The sequence below is a fragment of the Lepidochelys olivacea genome (genome assembly GCF_965140295.1).
Source record: "Lepidochelys olivacea isolate rLepOli2 genome assembly, chromosome: 11".
In the NCBI taxonomy this organism is placed as follows: domain Eukaryota; kingdom Metazoa; phylum Chordata; order Testudines; family Cheloniidae; genus Lepidochelys; species Lepidochelys olivacea.
The window spans coordinates 40,027,805-40,044,833 of NC_140421.1; the positions used below are offsets into that span (position 1 = coordinate 40,027,805).

The 17,029-nt window shown below is 44.1% G+C and overlaps 1 protein-coding gene across 3 annotated transcripts in view; it reads left to right on the forward strand.

Moving 5' to 3' along the window:
* The window catches only part of GAD1 (glutamate decarboxylase 1), a 47,062-nt gene that overhangs the window by 27,904 nt on the left and 2,129 nt on the right, over positions 1-17,029 (forward strand). For all 3 annotated transcript variants that reach the window (XM_084642911.1, XM_084642913.1, XM_084642912.1), the window contains exons 8-16: positions 859-974; positions 1,085-1,164; positions 1,371-1,425; positions 2,587-2,703; positions 2,999-3,063; positions 7,933-8,011; positions 10,620-10,769; positions 15,114-15,221; positions 16,157-16,246. In XM_084642911.1, the coding sequence (XP_084499037.1) occupies positions 859-974; positions 1,085-1,164; positions 1,371-1,425; positions 2,587-2,703; positions 2,999-3,063; positions 7,933-8,011; positions 10,620-10,769; positions 15,114-15,221; positions 16,157-16,246 (860 nt within the window). The remainder of the gene's footprint in view (positions 1-858; positions 975-1,084; positions 1,165-1,370; positions 1,426-2,586; positions 2,704-2,998; positions 3,064-7,932; positions 8,012-10,619; positions 10,770-15,113; positions 15,222-16,156; positions 16,247-17,029) is intronic.

Genomic DNA, 17,029 nt, shown 5'->3' on the forward strand with positions numbered 1-17,029 from the left:
GAAGGAGTCAAAAAACACGGCTGGGGTAGTGGTGGCTGAACCCCCTAAAATGGCATGCAGCTCATCATAGAAGCGGCATGTTTGGGGCTCTGACCCAGAGCGGCTGTTCGCCTCTCTGGTTTTCTGGTAGGCTTGCCTCAGCTCCTTCAGTTTCACGCGGCACTGCTTCGGGTCCCTGTTATGGCCTCTGTCCTTCATGCCCTGGGAGATTTTGACAAAGGTTTTGGCATTTCGAAAACTGGAACGGAGTTCTGATAGCACGGATTCCTCTCCCCAAACAGCGATCAGATCCCGTACCTCCCGTTCGGTCCATGCTGGAGCTCTTTTGCGATTCTGGGACTCCATCATGGTCACCTGTGCTGATGAGCTCTGCATGGTCACCTGCAGCTTGCCACGGTGGCCAAACAGGAAATGAGATTCAAAAGTTAGCGGTTCTTTTCCTGTCTACCTGGCCAGTGCATCTGAGTTGAGAGTGCTGTCCAGAGCGGTCATAATGGAGCACTCTGGGATAGCTCCCGGAGGCCAATACCATCGAATTGTGTCCACAGTACCCCAAATTCGAGCCGGCAACGTCGATTTAAGCGCTAATCCACTTGTCAGGGGTGGAGTAAGGAAATCAATTTTAAGAGCCCTTTAAGTCGAAATAAAGGGCTTCATTGTGTGGACGGGTGCAGGTTTACATCCATTTAACGCTGCTAAATTCGACCTAAAGTCCTAGTGTAGACCAGGGCTCAGTAAGTTGTTCTTTCATACTTCACTGAAGTTTTCACTACATTGCACAAATGATATTGACATGCCTTTCTTCTATAAAAGGTCAGATTGCTTTTCTCATTTTCAATGTTTTGTGCTCTTTTATAGGAGGGGCTATATCCAATATGTACGGCATAATGGCTGCTCGCTACAAGTATTTCCCTGAAGTCAAAACTAAAGGCATGGCTGCAGTTCCTAAACTGGTTCTCTTCACTTCGGAACATGTGAGTTTAACACGCTGCTAATTGTTGTTGTTAATATATTGCTAAATGTTTTTAAGACATTCAGATAAGTGACTATTCCACCAGTAAGGCTGTGTATGTTTTTCTTGCAGAGTCACTACTCAATAAAGAAAGCTGGGGCTGCACTTGGGTTTGGAACAGAAAATGTGATTTTGATAAAATGCAATGAAAGGTAGGATGAATGTTAAGTTCTTGATGTATTAAATGTGTTCATCTGTTAAATTTATTTTATTGTGCTTAAGGACTGGTTCAGTACAGTGTGTCAAGCTGCTAATGGTCTGTTGAAAAGATCCCATTAAATTATTTCTGCTGTAGCTGAAACTCTTTGTGCACAATCTTCTAATTTTCTTTATCTTTTTGTTTCTGCAATAATTACAGAGGGAAAATAATACCAGCTGATTTGGAAGCCAAAATTCTGGAAGCTAAGCAAAAGGTACACATTTTAAAGCTTAGAGCTTTAATGTTTAGATTAAGAATTTATTACATTTTCCCTTTGAGGATGAGGAATAACATTAAATCAGAATATTTATTCTAGACGCTGTCAGAGACCTATTTTATTCTACAATGATGATTTTGGTTGTATAGCTCTATATTTCTACACTGTTCAAGAAATAATCTACAGATTTTGGTTTTAATTTACTATTTAATTCATGTAGTTATTTCAAACTCTTGATATACACATATATCTTTCTGAACAAGGCCTAAATGGGTAGGATTTTTCCTTTTTATTTTTCTGTTTTAGAAAAATTGAAAAAGATTATTATTAATATGAAAAATTATATGAAAATATGTAAGAACCTTTTTGGGGCTAATCCTATGAACTCTTTAGAATTCCTATTGGCTTCAAGGGTGGGTTTGTAGGATTGGTCCCTTTAAACGTTAATGTTAATTTTCCATGTGAGGAATCCTATATTTAAAAATAAAAATCAATGCAAGAATAAATTAATGTTTTGTAAAACAGTGAAGAGGAATCTTCAAAAGTTGGTGTTCAAGAGTACCTATTCTAAACAAGCTGTAGCTTGCATATTAAATTAAATATATTTTTGTAGCTATGCTGTCCCAGTAACAAGTAGATAGGTATATTTTAAATTCTATTTAATGAAGTTCAAAGTCATCTCAGTTTGATACGGCTTGCAGTTGCACTTTTAAAATTCTACTGTATACAAGAAAGATCAAAGGAACAACTGTCAACTTAAAATCACACTTCCATCTGAATTTGTTTTATTTTTCATTTACTTATTTTTTGCTTAATATTGTTACAAAAGTCTCCTAACTTTACCATAACTGAAAGAGATCAGAGACACAATTTTTCTTTGTTTGTTTACTTTGGGCATTTGACAGCACTTTGTATAACCAGTTTCCCCATTTCTCCTGTGTCGCCAATCAGGGAATCAGTTTTCATGGTTGTTTGTGGGGGGCTTTCATGCAGCAACAATGGAGACAAAAACATTTTTTTTAAATGGAAAAATTGAGAGTAAACCCACAAACGTCGACACAGGGACACAGGGGCAGGTGAAGCACCTGAAATCCCCTTGAAGTCTGATTTTTGAGGTGGACCAGATTTCACGCTGAATCAACATTATTTATATTGCAGGGACATATTCCACTTTATGTAAATGCAACCGCAGGAACAACAGTCTACGGGGCCTTTGATCCAATAGAGGAGATTGCAGACATATGTGAAAAATATAACCTCTGGCTCCATGTAGATGTAAGTAACTGAACAATCTGCTAAAACTAATCCTAGTGACAGCGGATTCTAGTCTGCAAATGTTTGGTGTTGAATTTAAATCTTTACTGTTGAGCAGTGCTCATCTTCCCTGTGATTTTGAGCTTAAGAGAGTTGCAAATAGATATAGAGCCCCATCCTAAGAATGCTCCACGTATTTAACTTCCATTAGTAGTCCAGTGGCCGGAAGGTTTAAAGGGCTGGGTGCATGGTAAAGTAAAATATTATAGACTTTTCAAAAATACTGACTTTTTACCTGTTCTTGCAACACTTTCAGGCTGCTTGGGGAGGTGGACTGCTAATGTCCAGGAAGCATCGTCATAAACTGAATGGAATAGAAAGGTACTGCACACAGCTTATTGGTGTTGCTATTTATTTATGCAGTTGTATGTGGTCTTTCACAAATGTATGGAAGGACAAAGTCCCTGCCTCAAGGATCTTACACTGTAAATTAAACAGAAACAATAAAAGGTTGAACAGGGGGTTGAAAACTGCATTGGAGAGGAGGTCAGTGATGGAAAGCAAAGTGAAAGGTAAGTTTGAAGGAGGACAGGGAGATTGTTTAGCAAATAGGAGGAGGGGAGGCAGTTCCAAAAGTAAAGCGTAACTTCAAAGGAGGCACAATGGGAAAACTAAAGAGAGAGGACAGGCTGACCTGTAGGAAATGAGATTTAAGCTGGGCTGGGCCTTGAGAGTAAGGATTAGAAGGCTAAACTTGGTGTGGGAATAAAAAGAGGAATCCTGGGAAGGGATTCGAGTGTGTGTGTGTGTGTGTGGAGGGGGGGAAGGTTATGGGACTCCTCACCTGGAAGCTCTTTGGAATCACTTCCAGTAAATATTGAGCCTTTATTCTAGCTACAGATGAATCTTCTCTAAATGAGAGCCAATGATATAAACATCAACTAGAGCAGGGGTGGGCAAACTTTTTGGCCCGAGGGCCACATCTGGGTATGGAAATTGTATGGGGGCCCATGAATGCTCACAAAATTGGGGTTCAGGTGCAGGAGGTGGTGAGGGCTCTGCTTGGGGGTGTGGGCTCTGGAGTGGGGCCAGAAATGAGGAGTTCAGGGTGCAGGAGGGGGTTCCTGGCTGGGGTAGGGGTATGGGGGGGAGCGGTCCTACTGGAGGTGTGGGCTCTGGCGTGGGGCTGGGGACGAGGGATCTGGGGTGTAGGAGGGTGCTCCAGGCTGGGACCAAGGGGTTCGGAGGGCAGGAGGGGGATCAGGGCTAGGGCAGGGGACTGGGACACGGGGGGCAGTGAGTGCTCCGGCTGGGGGTGTGGGCTTTGGGGTGGGAGGAGTTCAGGGTTCAGGAGGGGGCTCTGGGCTGGGGCAGGAATTTGGGGTTTGGGGGGCTGAGGGTTCCAATTGGGGGTGCAGGCTCTGGAGTAGGCCTGGGAATGAGGGGCTTGGGGCGCAGGAGGGTGCACCAGGCTGGGACTGAGAGGTTTGGAGGGCAGGAGGGGGATCAGGGCTGGGGCAGGGGTTGGGGCATGGGAGGGGGTCAAGGGCACAGGATCCAGGCAGCGCTTACCTCAAGCAGCTCCTGGAAGCAGCGACATGTCCCCTCTCCGGCTCCTACACAGAGGCGTGACCAGGTGGCTCTGTGCGCTGCCCCGTCCACAGGCGCCTCCCCTGCAGTTCCCATTGGCCACAGTTCTTGGCCAATGGGAGCTACGGGAGCGGCGCTTGGGGTGGGGGCAGCGTGCAGAGCCCCCTGGCTGGCCCTAAATGTAGAAGCCGGAGGGCGAACATGCCGCTGCTACCGGAAGCCAGGGCACACACATGCGGAGTGGCCCCTGACCCTGCTTCTGGCTGGAGCAAGCCCCAGATCCTGTTCCCCAGCGGGAGCTCGAGGGCTGGATTAAATCAGCTGGAGGGCCAGATGTGGCCCGCAGGCCGTAGTTTGCCCACCCCTGAAGTAGAGAGACACATGGTGGGGTCACACTGGCAGCAGCTTTTGGGGGCAGACCTTCGCTCTCCATGGCTGAAAAGGGCAACGACCGCAGCAGAGCTGGCGCCATTCCATTACGCAAGGGTAGAAGGATTTGTGGAGCTCACCTAGGGGTCTTCCTGCAGCGCAGGCACAGCATCATAGAGTCACTGCACCTCAATGTGCAGGGGACTTCGGAGGTGGGGCTAGTGGTTCCGTAAATACACGGTTCCAAAAGCTATTCCCTCTTTCCAGCAGGACACAGGGGCCGGGAGGGCTACTGAAAGCCTAAGGCTGCTGTAGTGTCCAGAGAATGGTCTGTGGGAAATATACCTTACCTCCATGGGCCTTGATGGCATTCCCTCTTACACAGCCCCTTTCATCCGGATGTTCACTGAGGCAAGGACCTGACCTTCATTAAATAACCTTGATTCAAATCAACCAAATTTAAAACAGGCAGGAAGTTCTTGCTGAACTTGACCCAGATTCATGTGCAGTAACCTGCATCACCAGGGCACTGTCTTGGTCCACAGCCTGTGTCACAGGACAGACCCCCTCTGTATTTCCAAGCTTATCCATACCTCAACAGTGGTCCAGTCTAGTATGATGAGAAGACTTTTCCACAGGTGTGGCTCTCATCCAATGATGACAAGGCCTTAACCTACGTGAGGTTCTGTCTCTTGACTCACCTGCCCCCACTGGATACTGCTCTATCAGCAAGAACTGACCATATGCATGTAAATCAGAAAACTGCTGCATACCCAGACACCATACAAGGTGCACCATTAATATGTGCAAGATATCTGAATCTCCAAGGAAAGCAAAAAGGCATTTGAGGTAAAATCTAACCATGGCCAGTCAAATTAGCATGGAAAAGCCTAGCACAAAATTCCTTCCATACCCTAGAGCCATTCATTTCTAATTCCCAGGACACAAAGATAGATATAATGTAGCACGATAAAAGGAAACAGTGAAACATAAGCGCTTTCTTGTAAAAGCCAAAATTTCCCACCGGTGGGAAATTTAGCATATATAGCAAGTAACCAGCAAAAATAGGACAAAGAATGAGGTTGGTGGGTGGGAAAATAATGTGGACCCTCCTAGTGCAAAGATCAAGAAAGCAGTATGAAGCACCTGGCAGGGAAACCACAAAGCAACTGAGCCACACAAACCCAGGTCTAACCACTAGCCAATCCAGTTGGCCAGCCACTCTTATTACGGCAGTAGGTCCACTGAAGAGCCATTGTGCCAAATTCTGCCCTCACACCCTATTCAACCCATTGGTAAATCAGGACAGAATCTGGCACACTGATACTGACCTGAGGGCAGCTGGGGCTAATCATTAAATCCCAACTCTAAGCAGTGACTGAAAACAGCAGGTCCCGGTGGGTGTTGTGATTTTTCTTACCATAATAAACCACATTGATCTGCAGTGACTGGTAGAGGACACATGCTGCATAACTGATTTTCACAGGCCCCAGCTGGGATCTATTAGCACTCTAGCCAGACTTGGTATACCAAAAAATGTGTACATGCTCTGAATGGCCTTCTGCCATGGAGGCAGGGCCTGAATGAGCTATCTTGGCATGCCCTTTTATTGTGCAAGTCAGTGAATGGTGCCCTTATGTTAAAACCCTCCTAATATCCCCCTTTTTTAGTTTTTAACATGTCCTGAGACAACTACTTAAAATTCTCTCATGCTTTTGAAACATAAAGATAAGATTCTGTAACACAGATGGTAAATTGAGACCATATCTCACCATTTGAAAATATAACAAATAAATTCTACTTCCTAAATGTTTCTTCTAATATGTCATTGAACTTTTTTGGAAAAAATCACATCCCACACAGTCTGGTTTCTATGTAAAGAGTCCAGATTGTGCTGTGTGCATGCGGGGACTGTATCAGACTGCACTGCCTAAAGAGGAGTTCCTGGAGGGACTATGAGTTCCCAAAGGTGCAGGGTGACCACACGTGCTGTGCTATTCCTTAGGTGGATGTGCTTCATTCTCCATCCCTGAGATAGCTCTGGTAGCAGAGGGCACAGCTGCTCCATTTGTGGCCACTAGGGTGGACCAGTCACTGTTCTCCCCAGAATGCAGGGACTATGATTATTTCTGGCTCTTGAGAGGGGGATGCAAAAAAAGAGAACGACTCTTTGAATTGTCCTTCCCCACCCTGTGTGCACCCAGGCAAACACCATGAAAAATTGGTTTCAGAGTAACAGCCGTGTTAGTCTGTATTTGCAAAAAGAAAAGGAGTACTTGTGGCACCTTAGAGACTAACCAATTTATTAGAGCATAAGCTTTTGTGAGCTACAGCTCACTTCATCAGTGAAGTGAGCTGTAGCTCACGAAAGCTTATGCTCTAATAAATTGGTTAGTCTCTAAGGTGCCACAAGTACTCCTTTTCTTTTTACCATGAAAAATCTCACCCATACTATATACTTTCCTTCTTTAAAGAATCTAAAATACATAGTTACACAAGGGGATATTCAGTAGTTAATAAGATGGAATGGAGAGGGCAGTAGCAGCAAAATGTTGGGACATTTCTTCTACCAACACTATGAAACTATCTAGGATAGTGTGTTTAAAACACAGGACATCTCACCTGCTTGGCAAGTAAATTAACTGATCTTGCATATTCATTGACTCTTCAGCCTAAAAAGTTTATACATTATATGTTTGGCATGCACTGTAAAGAGTTTTATAGCCTCTTAACAACCTATATGTCTGACAAAATAACAAGAAAAAGATCCATTAGAGCTTTAGCTGGAAAAGTGGGTAAGAATTAGCAGCTTCTTTTCCCTACTGGAGGACTATAACAGCACCAGCCATTTAGCAAAGAACTCTAGATACCTGGTGTGTGAGAATGTCTCCTTAATTCCCTGCCCACCTGCAGATACTTTGAACTAATTGAAGCTGTCATGCTGGTTTTGTTATTCCTGTTAGTGCTGTCTCCAGAAGATGATTCTTCTGGGAATAAAGTTACAATATCAAGTATTCAGCATAGTTTGACACTAATTAGTTGACATTAATTACAATATCAAGTAATCGCTATTGTCTGACACAGTAATATCAATCCTGGAAGAACTGCTTTCCTAGGCAGCACATCTGGGAAAGGTGACATCAAAGACACTGATACCCTCCATAGTTACATCAATTAGGCAAAACAGCTAACCTGTTTATGACAATTCTGTTGTCACTTACACTGGCTTTACACTGGTGTAAGTTTATCTTTGTTTTCCATATCTACTCTGAGGGCATAATTCTTTTGCAGAGCCAATTCGGTCACATGGAATCCACACAAGATGATGGGAGTTTTGTTACAATGTTCAGCCATTCTGATTCGGGAAAAGGTCTGTTTTATATTGTTTGATAGTCTTGCAATAGAACAAGTAGTGAAATGAGCCATGAGTTTTTTAGGGCATGCTGCAAGGTATGTTTCTTTGTAGGCTTCTTTCTGACGGGAAGAGTTGGGTAGATTTATGTTTGTTTTATTTGGAGGAGGAGGGAAGTACTTTTTCCTTTTTCAGCTTTTGGTTAACACAGTAAACACTACAGGGCAAGATCCTCAGATAGCTTCAGTGATGTCAATGGAGTCATGCTGATGTATACCAGCTGAGGATCTGGCCCTGTGTTTTTATAAAACATTGTACATCCACCCTGTGACTTGATAATTGGACAAACATTAGGCTTTAAAAATAAACAGCAAACATTTTGCATTGCACAAGTGGCTTAAGAGTTTAAAATCTGCTGGAAAGTAGCCATGTTACTTTTAGTTCTACTCCAGAAGCAATTTTAGGATCCTCAAAGTTTTGCCTTTGTCATCAGTGGGAGCAGGATTAGAATCCAAATACTTCTCTTTCAATAGGTGAACATTATCATCTATGAGCAGGACATTTTAATCTTTCTAATTTCCATTAACTTGTCTAACTATCACTCTCAGAAATGGTAATTTAGAGAGGCAGTGTGGTCTAGTCTCTAATGCAACTTTTCTCAACGACCAGTCCCATGGACTGGTACTGGTCCCTGAGAGCTCACTGACACAGTTTAGGAAGGCAGCAAGCTGGTCCCTGGCATCAAAAAGGTTAAGAAACACTGGTCTACTGCATAGATCACAAGAGTGGAACTTGGAAGGCCTCAGTTCTAGTCATGCCATGACCTGCTGGGTGACCTTGGCAAATCACATCATTGCTCGGTGCCTCAGTTTCCCCAACATAAAATGGGGATAATTGCCTTCCTTTGTAAAGTGCTTTGAGATCTAAAGATGAAAGTATAGTATACATTCTTAATATGATAACTCAGAACATGAGAACTTTGGTTTCTCTTCATATTTCTGTGTAGATCGTATGCAGTCAAGGAAAAATAGTATTACTAATCGAGCTAGTGAAGAAGTGGAACAGTTCTTTTTCTTTTCATTGTAAAAGCAGCATGTGTCTAGTATGGACCCAGTTATGCTCATACTTATTACTGATGTTTAGTAGTACCAGAGCTGGGCCCTAAATGGAGTTGAAGCCATCCTCCACATTTTAAACTAATTTATGCACCAGAGCAAAGTTACTCAGTCTCACAGTTCAGTATAAACATATAACAACAAAGAAAATGACAATGAAAAATTAACTCTCAACCAATCAACTCACACTAATTATCTGGATGATGTGATTAATTGCACCTCAGCAAGTTCGCAGATGACACTAAGCTGGGGGGAGAGGTAGATATGGATAGGTTGCAGAGTGACCTAGACAAATTGGAGGATTGGGCCCAAAGAAATCTGATGTGGTTCAACAAGGACAAGTGCAGAGTCCTGCACTTAGGAAGGAAGAATCCCATACACTGCTATAGGCTAGGGACTGACTGGCTAAGCGGCAGTTCTGCAGAAAAGAACCTGGGGATTACAGTGGATAAGAAGCTGGATGTGAGTCAGCAGCGTGCCCTTGTTGCCAAGGCGGCCAATGGCATGTTGGGCTGTATTAGTAGGAGCATTGCCAGCAGATCGAGGGAAGTGATTATTCCCCTCTACTCAGAACTGGTGAGGCCACACCTGGAGTACTGCGTCCAGTTTTGGTCCCCCCACTACAGAAGGGATGTGGACAAACTGGAGAGAGTCCAGTGGAGGGCAACAAAAATGATTAGGGGACTTGGGCACATGATTTACGAGGAGAGACTGAGGGAACTGGGGTTATTTAGTCTACAGAAGAGAAGAGTGAGGGGAGATTTGATAGCAGCCTTCAACTACCTGAAGGGGAGTTCCAAAGAGGATAGAGCTTGGCTGTTCTCAGTGGTGGCAGATGACAGAACAAGGAACAACGGTGTCAAGTTGCGGTGTGGGAGGTCTAGGTTGGATATTAGGAAACACTGTTTCACTAGGATGGTGGTGAAGCACTGGAATGGGTTACTTAGGAAGGTGGTGGAATCTCCATCCTCAGAGTTTTTAAGGCCTGGCTTGACAAAGCCCTGCCTGGGATGATTTAGTGGGTGTTGATCCTGCTTTGAGCAGGGGATTGGACTAGATGACCTCCTGAGGTCTCTTCCAACCCTAGTATTTTATGATTCTCCGAAAAGTCTTATTTTCTAAGAAACAGTAGTCTCATATTCTAGAATCCAGGAGTATAAGGCAGGAAACATTTGTTTGGAATACTAAGAATTCAAATACATTTAGCCTGGCATTTTCAGTAATATTTTTTTTAAGTATTGTTAAAACTTATTTTTATCTGTGTGTGATATGCATGTAATGTCTCAGTGTGATATGCATGCAACTTCATCGCTTGAATAATCAGGAACTTAGACATCTAAATGATCAGCTTGAGAGCACAAAATTGTGTCTACAGCTTGTGCCCTCAAAATCAGGTCAGTATCTGAAAATTTGGTCCCTAAAAGTACAATTTTTCTACAATATATGTATGTTTGTATATATTCAATGGATATATTACATATGTGTTATACATATTCGCTTTTTCATCATAGGGTCTACTTCAGGGTTGCAATCAGATGTGTGCCGGATATCTGTTCCAGCAAGATAAACAATATGATATATCCTATGACACTGGAGATAAAGCAATACAATGTGGTCGTCATGTGGACATTTTCAAATTCTGGTTGATGTGGAAAGCTAAGGTAAACAATAAATGTCCAATTAAAATGACTCAGAAATATATTTAATTTGTATGTATATAATAGAGAAAATACCTATGTTGTTTCTTTAGAAGAGTTGTTTGGACTTTATGGAAAACTTAGAAAACAAAGTTTGGTTCTGTGAAGAGCTTTGCCTGACAAAGGACAGCAGGATTGGTTCCCAAGGCCCTGAGACAGCAAACACTTAGGCTCATGCTTAACATTAATAACATTGAAGTCAATGTGGCTTCTCATGTGACTAATGTTGAGCACGTGCATAAGTATTTGTGGGATCGGGACCCAAATTTGCAGGTAAACACATTTCTTCCTGTTAATACTACTACTTTCTTGCTCTCTATTTTGCTACATGAAATTGTGATACTCTGGGGCCATTCCTGTAGCGCTCAGTCAGGCAAAATTACCCAAATGCGTGATTCAGTTGATAAGGTGGCCACAATCTAATCCTTTATTAAATGATAATTATTGCTATGGCACACTCTAAAGTCATATAAAGAGAATTTTGACTTCAGAGGAGGATTAAGCAGCACATAACCTCTGATGAATAAAAGCTCATTTTTACTATAAATTTCTTTAATATTAAAAAATGAGGGAATCAAATAACAAGTATGCATCTCTATTTTTGTTTTTTAAACAAAATATTTTTTCAAAGTTTTCTCTGAGTCATCAGAGTGTCTTTAAAAATACTGCAGCAAAGGAAATACAACTGAACAAAATATTAACATTCAGATTTGCAAAAGCATGAAGAATTATTGGAACATCCTAAATTATCTTTTCTTGTGTTCATTTTTCCAATTACTGTGGTATCCAACACAGATTTGGTGGTAGTTCTGAATACACTGAGTACCGGTTCCTTTCTCCAAATCAAACCCTTTTGGGGCTGCAGGCCCAGGGCATAAATCCACCTACGATTCATTAAAATTGGACTGTGACCCATAACTTGAAAATATTATATGTATAGTACTAATCACCATTTACTGACTACAGAACCCTGTCAACCCTGAGTCACCCATAGATCAGTTGGCCTTCTAAAAATCAGTCTAGCATGTGTTTTATTGCCTTTGGCTTTTTTCAACAAAATCAGCAGTCCACACTGTGGCCCTCTCTTGGCAGCTAACCTCACTACAAACATTCTCTTTTGTGGCTGAGAGCATGGGCAAGCAGGTATCATAGGCCAGGGGAGACTGTGCGTCCCCAAACAGCCTGGCATGGCTTCACCCAGACTCTGCCCCCAGACCCCATCCTGCAGTTTCTGGCGCTCTTCCATGGCCCAGGCTGGCTGGGGCTGGGACGGAACGGCCTGCCACTGGGACTCAGGGCAGCTGGCACTGGGGCCAGGGGTGCGCCACCCACCTGGAGCTCGGACCGCACCTCCTGGCTGCCCGGTGTTCTGGGGCAGGGCCACTGAGACCATGCCGCCTGGCATTCCAGGGCTGGAGGCACTGCTGCTGTGCCGCTGGGCTCTCCAGGACTGGGGGCACTTGGGTGGCCCAGGGCTGGGGCCGGGGGCTGCAATGGGGGTGCTCTGAGCTCCTGCGGGGGAGGGGCACATTATGGGAGAGGGGAGGGGCAGGGCCTCGGGCAGAAGGGGAGCGGCCGGGGGCTAGCCTCCCCAACCTCCAGTTCACCGGACACCCATGGTTGAGAGCCATTTAGCACACCAAAATCAAGCATGAATATAGAACAGGTGTGAAGTGCAAAATCCTCCCCTGCTTATCAAAGAGAGGCTAGAGCACCAGTGTGGTGTGTGAAGAATTTGACTGCCAGTCAATGGTGCAGAGAGGGAGAATAGGAGGAAGACTGTTGTGTTTAATATTATTACTATTTATTATTTGCATTTTTTAGTGCCTAGGAGTCCCAGTCATGGAACAGAAACCCGATGTAATAGGTGCTGTACAAGAACATAAAGAGTCATCAGCCCCAACAAGCTTACATCTAAGCAATAATGTGATATGGCCAGAGGTGAAAGTAAGCCGGTACGCCCCACTATGGCGTACCGGTAAGAGCCGGTGCGCCGTACCAGGACCGGCTTTCCGAAAGGGCAATTTAAAGCCCTGGGGTAGCGGCAGTGGGGCTGCGGCGGGGATTTAAAGGGCCCCGGAGCTCCAGCCACTGCTACTGCCCCAGGGCCCTTTAAATCCTGGCCTGAGCCCTGCTGCCCGAGCCCAGGGGTAGCGGCGGCAGGGCTCTGGCGGGGATTTAAAGGGCCGGGGCAGTAGCAGTGGCTGGAGCTCCAGGTCTCTTTAAATCCCTGCCAGAGCCCCCCACCCCTATCCCAGGGCTTGGGCAGCAGGACTCAGGTGGGGATTTAAAGGGCTTGGGGCTCCAGCCACCGCTACCGCCCCGGGGCCCTTTAAATCCTGGCCTGAGCCCTGCTGCCCGAGCCCTGGGGAGCGGCAGTGGCGGGGCTCTGGCGGGGATTTAAAGGGCCCCGGAGCTCCAGCCCACGCTACCCTCCTGGGGCCCTTTAAATCCCTGCCTGAGCCCTGCTGCCGAAGCCCTGGGGTAGCGGCGGCGGGGCTCCAGAGGGGATTTAAAGGGCCGGGGCGGTAGCGGTTGGTGGAGCCCCAAGCCCTTTAAATCCCTGCCTGAGCCCTGCTACCCGAGCCCTGGGGTAGGGGTGGGGGGCTCTGGCGGGGATTTAAAGAGCCCCGGAGCTCCAGCCACCGCTACTGCCCCAACCCTTTAAATCCCCGCTGGAGCCCTGCTGCTGAAGGCCTGGGGTAGCGGTGGCTGGAGCCCCAGGGCCCTTTAAATCCCCACAGCAGAGCCCCAGGCCCTTTAAAGCTTGGTAGCAGCCGGGAGCCTCCAGGGCTCCTCAGGGATTTAAAGGGCCCAGGGCTCCGCTGTGGTAGCAGCAGCTGGATCCCGGGCCCTTTAGATCGCCCCCGAGCCCTGGGGCTCCCAGCCTCCTCTGCAGCTGGTAGCTCAGGGGTGATTTAAAGGGCCCCGGGCTCCCAGCTGCCACTACCGCAGCTGGAGCCCTGGCCCTTTAAATCAAGATTTAAAGGGCCTGGGGATTTAAGGCTCTGCCTCTTCCGGTTGAGGCCGCGCCCCCTGCTCAGGACTCCTGCGTACGGATAGGTCCTCTAACTTACTTTCACCCCTGGATACAGCCATCTTTGCACTTCAGAAGTGGAGTAGGATGTTTGTGATACTTTATTAAAACAAATTGTAGTCCCCAGACCACACCACAAAATTCAACTGAAGAAATTAAAATTTCTGCAAAAATTGAGGCGCTCAAAGTCAGCATTTTGGTCTGGGCCTTTTATAGAGGCAGACTTTCTCAAAGCTTTCAGCTCTGAGGTTTTGGGTTGGACCCACTTCTAGTAAATTGGATGTTATATTGCAACAACTGCCTTTGGGTCATTTTCTGGGAAAATGAGACATTGGAAGCTGTGGAGGTTTTTCTTCCAGCATTAACAGCTGCCAAAAATGAGCACAAATTTGCCTCCAAAATAGACAGTGGGTTTAATGCGATATTTATTTAAGCCCTTGAATCATCTTGCAAATATTCTTTCAGTGTGAATTTTATCCCAGTGTAGAGAACCTGCACCATAAATGCATAATGAGGGTGGCATTAAGGGCTTCACTGGTGCTGAAAGGTGACCTGCAAGAGGGGGAAAAAATGTGTACATGCCCTTATTTACCTTTTCAATGAAGTACAAAGGTGGTCTGGATTTTTTTAAAGCTTTATTTTTCCAGGGTTGTTTTTATTTGTTTGTTTGTTTGTTTGGAGGACTGGAGAATGGGCGGGATTATGACATTACAAAAGACCAGCTGGAAAATTGAGCAACGGAGTGGGGAAAGGGATTTTCAGTCAAACTATTTAAAACTCTTTATTTGCTTTCTAGCTTGCTTTTCTTAATGCAAATTCCTGACAAACAGCTGGGAGAAAAGATTTAAAACTGTCCCCAATGCTCTAGTCCTCCAGCAAAAACAGAGGAGCCAAGATTTAATATTCCTGATATTTTGAAGGCAAAAAAAAACCCCTGAAAAATTAATCTTCTTTAAAAATTTAAAAAGACCTCTATTTATTTATTTATTTTTATTTATCACCATAAATAAAGTTCTTTTAAAAACAAAATAGTGCACAAACAAAATAGTAATTCTTTTGTAGGTCACATTTAACCATGTGAATGTCACTATTTACAAAATAAGTTGCACTAAAAGTATTATTTATTTCTGTGGTCATCCTTTAACTTGCAAAATGATAATCCTGTTACATATTTTATTTTCTGTCCAAACCTAATTACTAGAGATGACCAGATGGTAAAAGAAAAGAGGGGAAACTTTTTTAACTAATAAAACATTTTCTTTTTAAAATAGGGTACAGTAGGATTTGAAAATCAGATCAACAAATGTCTGGAATTGTCAGAATACCTCTATACTAAAATTAAAAACAGGGAAGAATTTGAGATGGTTTTTGATGGAGAGGTAAGTCATTACATAGACCAAAAATATTTTTCATGTAACCTGACATCTGGAAACCAAGTCTGTATACATTTCTTGGAGCAATCTTGAAATTTCTGTAGGTTTCTCAAGAGCTCATAGTTACGTATGAAAAAGAACAACCTGGCCACTGACATCTGGGCAGACTTTTATCCAGACACATACTGAACTTCTGTATGGATTTCAATTATGAACACAGGGATTCCTCCCCTCGTTTTCTTTTCTTTTCTTTTCTTTTCTTTTCTTTTCTTTTCTTTTCTTTTCTTTTCACCTTAAAGGACTGTATTGGACCACAAGCTGAATACTTTATCAGCAAAAAGCCAGACTCCCATAAGAATGTAGTGCAGCGGAACTGGTTTGGTTTTTCAGATTAGGGTATGAAGATGGCCTTAATACAGCCTATTCACGCAGACATTCCTGAGGTTGTCACTCCTGGTTCTCTGAAAGCTTCTACCTCCTCTGCTGCTGGTGCCTCTGTATAAAGTCTTGGTTGATACATACTTTGTCTCTTCACTTACTAAGAGGAGGAAAATCAGTTACCAAAAGACAGACCCATCTGTGTAGGATGTCACTGAATACGACTGGGGGCTGTCTGGCACTGGAATCTTGGAAGGGACATCCTCTTAAAATTACATAAGTGTTGAACAATGTTCGTACTTCATCAGCACTCTAGAATACTGTAAAAGGGACAATGCATAGTGAATCCAAGATGGCGACTGCAAGTACACTGAAGTAGCAATATTACACAGAATTTATTGTTTCTTAATATATAGAACTAACAGCCTTAATAAAATGTATGGACTCCACTTCTGTAATAAAATATTCAATAACAATTTATTGTCCTTCAGGAGATTGGTGTGGGCTATCTATATTTTCTTCTTATGTTTATTCACTTACGTGTTTGTTTTTTCTTTTTTCAGCCTGAACACACAAATGTATGTTTCTGGTACATTCCTCAGAGTCTCAGGGGTATACCAGACTCTGAGGAGAGAAGAGAAAAGCTACACAGGGTATGCGGCTCACATTAAATGTATAATATATTGTTTCATTTCTAAGCCAAAGGGTTCCATTTATCTAAAATAACATATCTCTGCATGTGCTGATTGATGAGTCTTATTCTGAGCCAGGTTTCCAAAACAGAGCTGATGGAAATTTGGGATTTCTGTTTAGCAGGGGAAAGGGGAATTCCGTAAAATCATTGTTCTGGAAATGCCAACACATGGTATTTCCAAAAATATTTCCCGCAGGACCCTGGCAACTGCTCACTGAGATTGTCATGATTCTTGTCATTTTCACAGCTGCTTTTCAGTGATGGGTGGAAGTGAAAGTGACAAGAATAATGTCCCTTTCAGTCCACTGCTGTCAGATTTTCAAGGGTCTGTGTCTTTGGGCAGCCACACCATGCAGACTGTCTAGGGCCAGGAACCTCAGGGCTTCTAGACTCCTAGGCTAGCTAGCTCCCTGGGCTGCCCAATTCCTGCAGCCTGGGGAATCAACAGCCCAGAGAGCCATTGGGACTAGGAGCCTGGAATCTCTGGGATCCAGGAACAGTCTCCATGGTGGGACTGCCTCTGAACTGAGCTGGCAGGAACCCAGGCAGGTGGTTAGTCAGTTTGTTGAACCCCATACATTGCTATGAAACACTTTGGGTACAACAAATCAGCATTTTCCAAACCTATTTCACTGGACCAGCTCTACCCCAGAGTTCCATGTTATTGACTGGCCTCTGGACCTTGACACTTCCTCTCCTGTTCTTATTGGGGCTGAAGTTATATTTCTCTTTTTGAAATCAG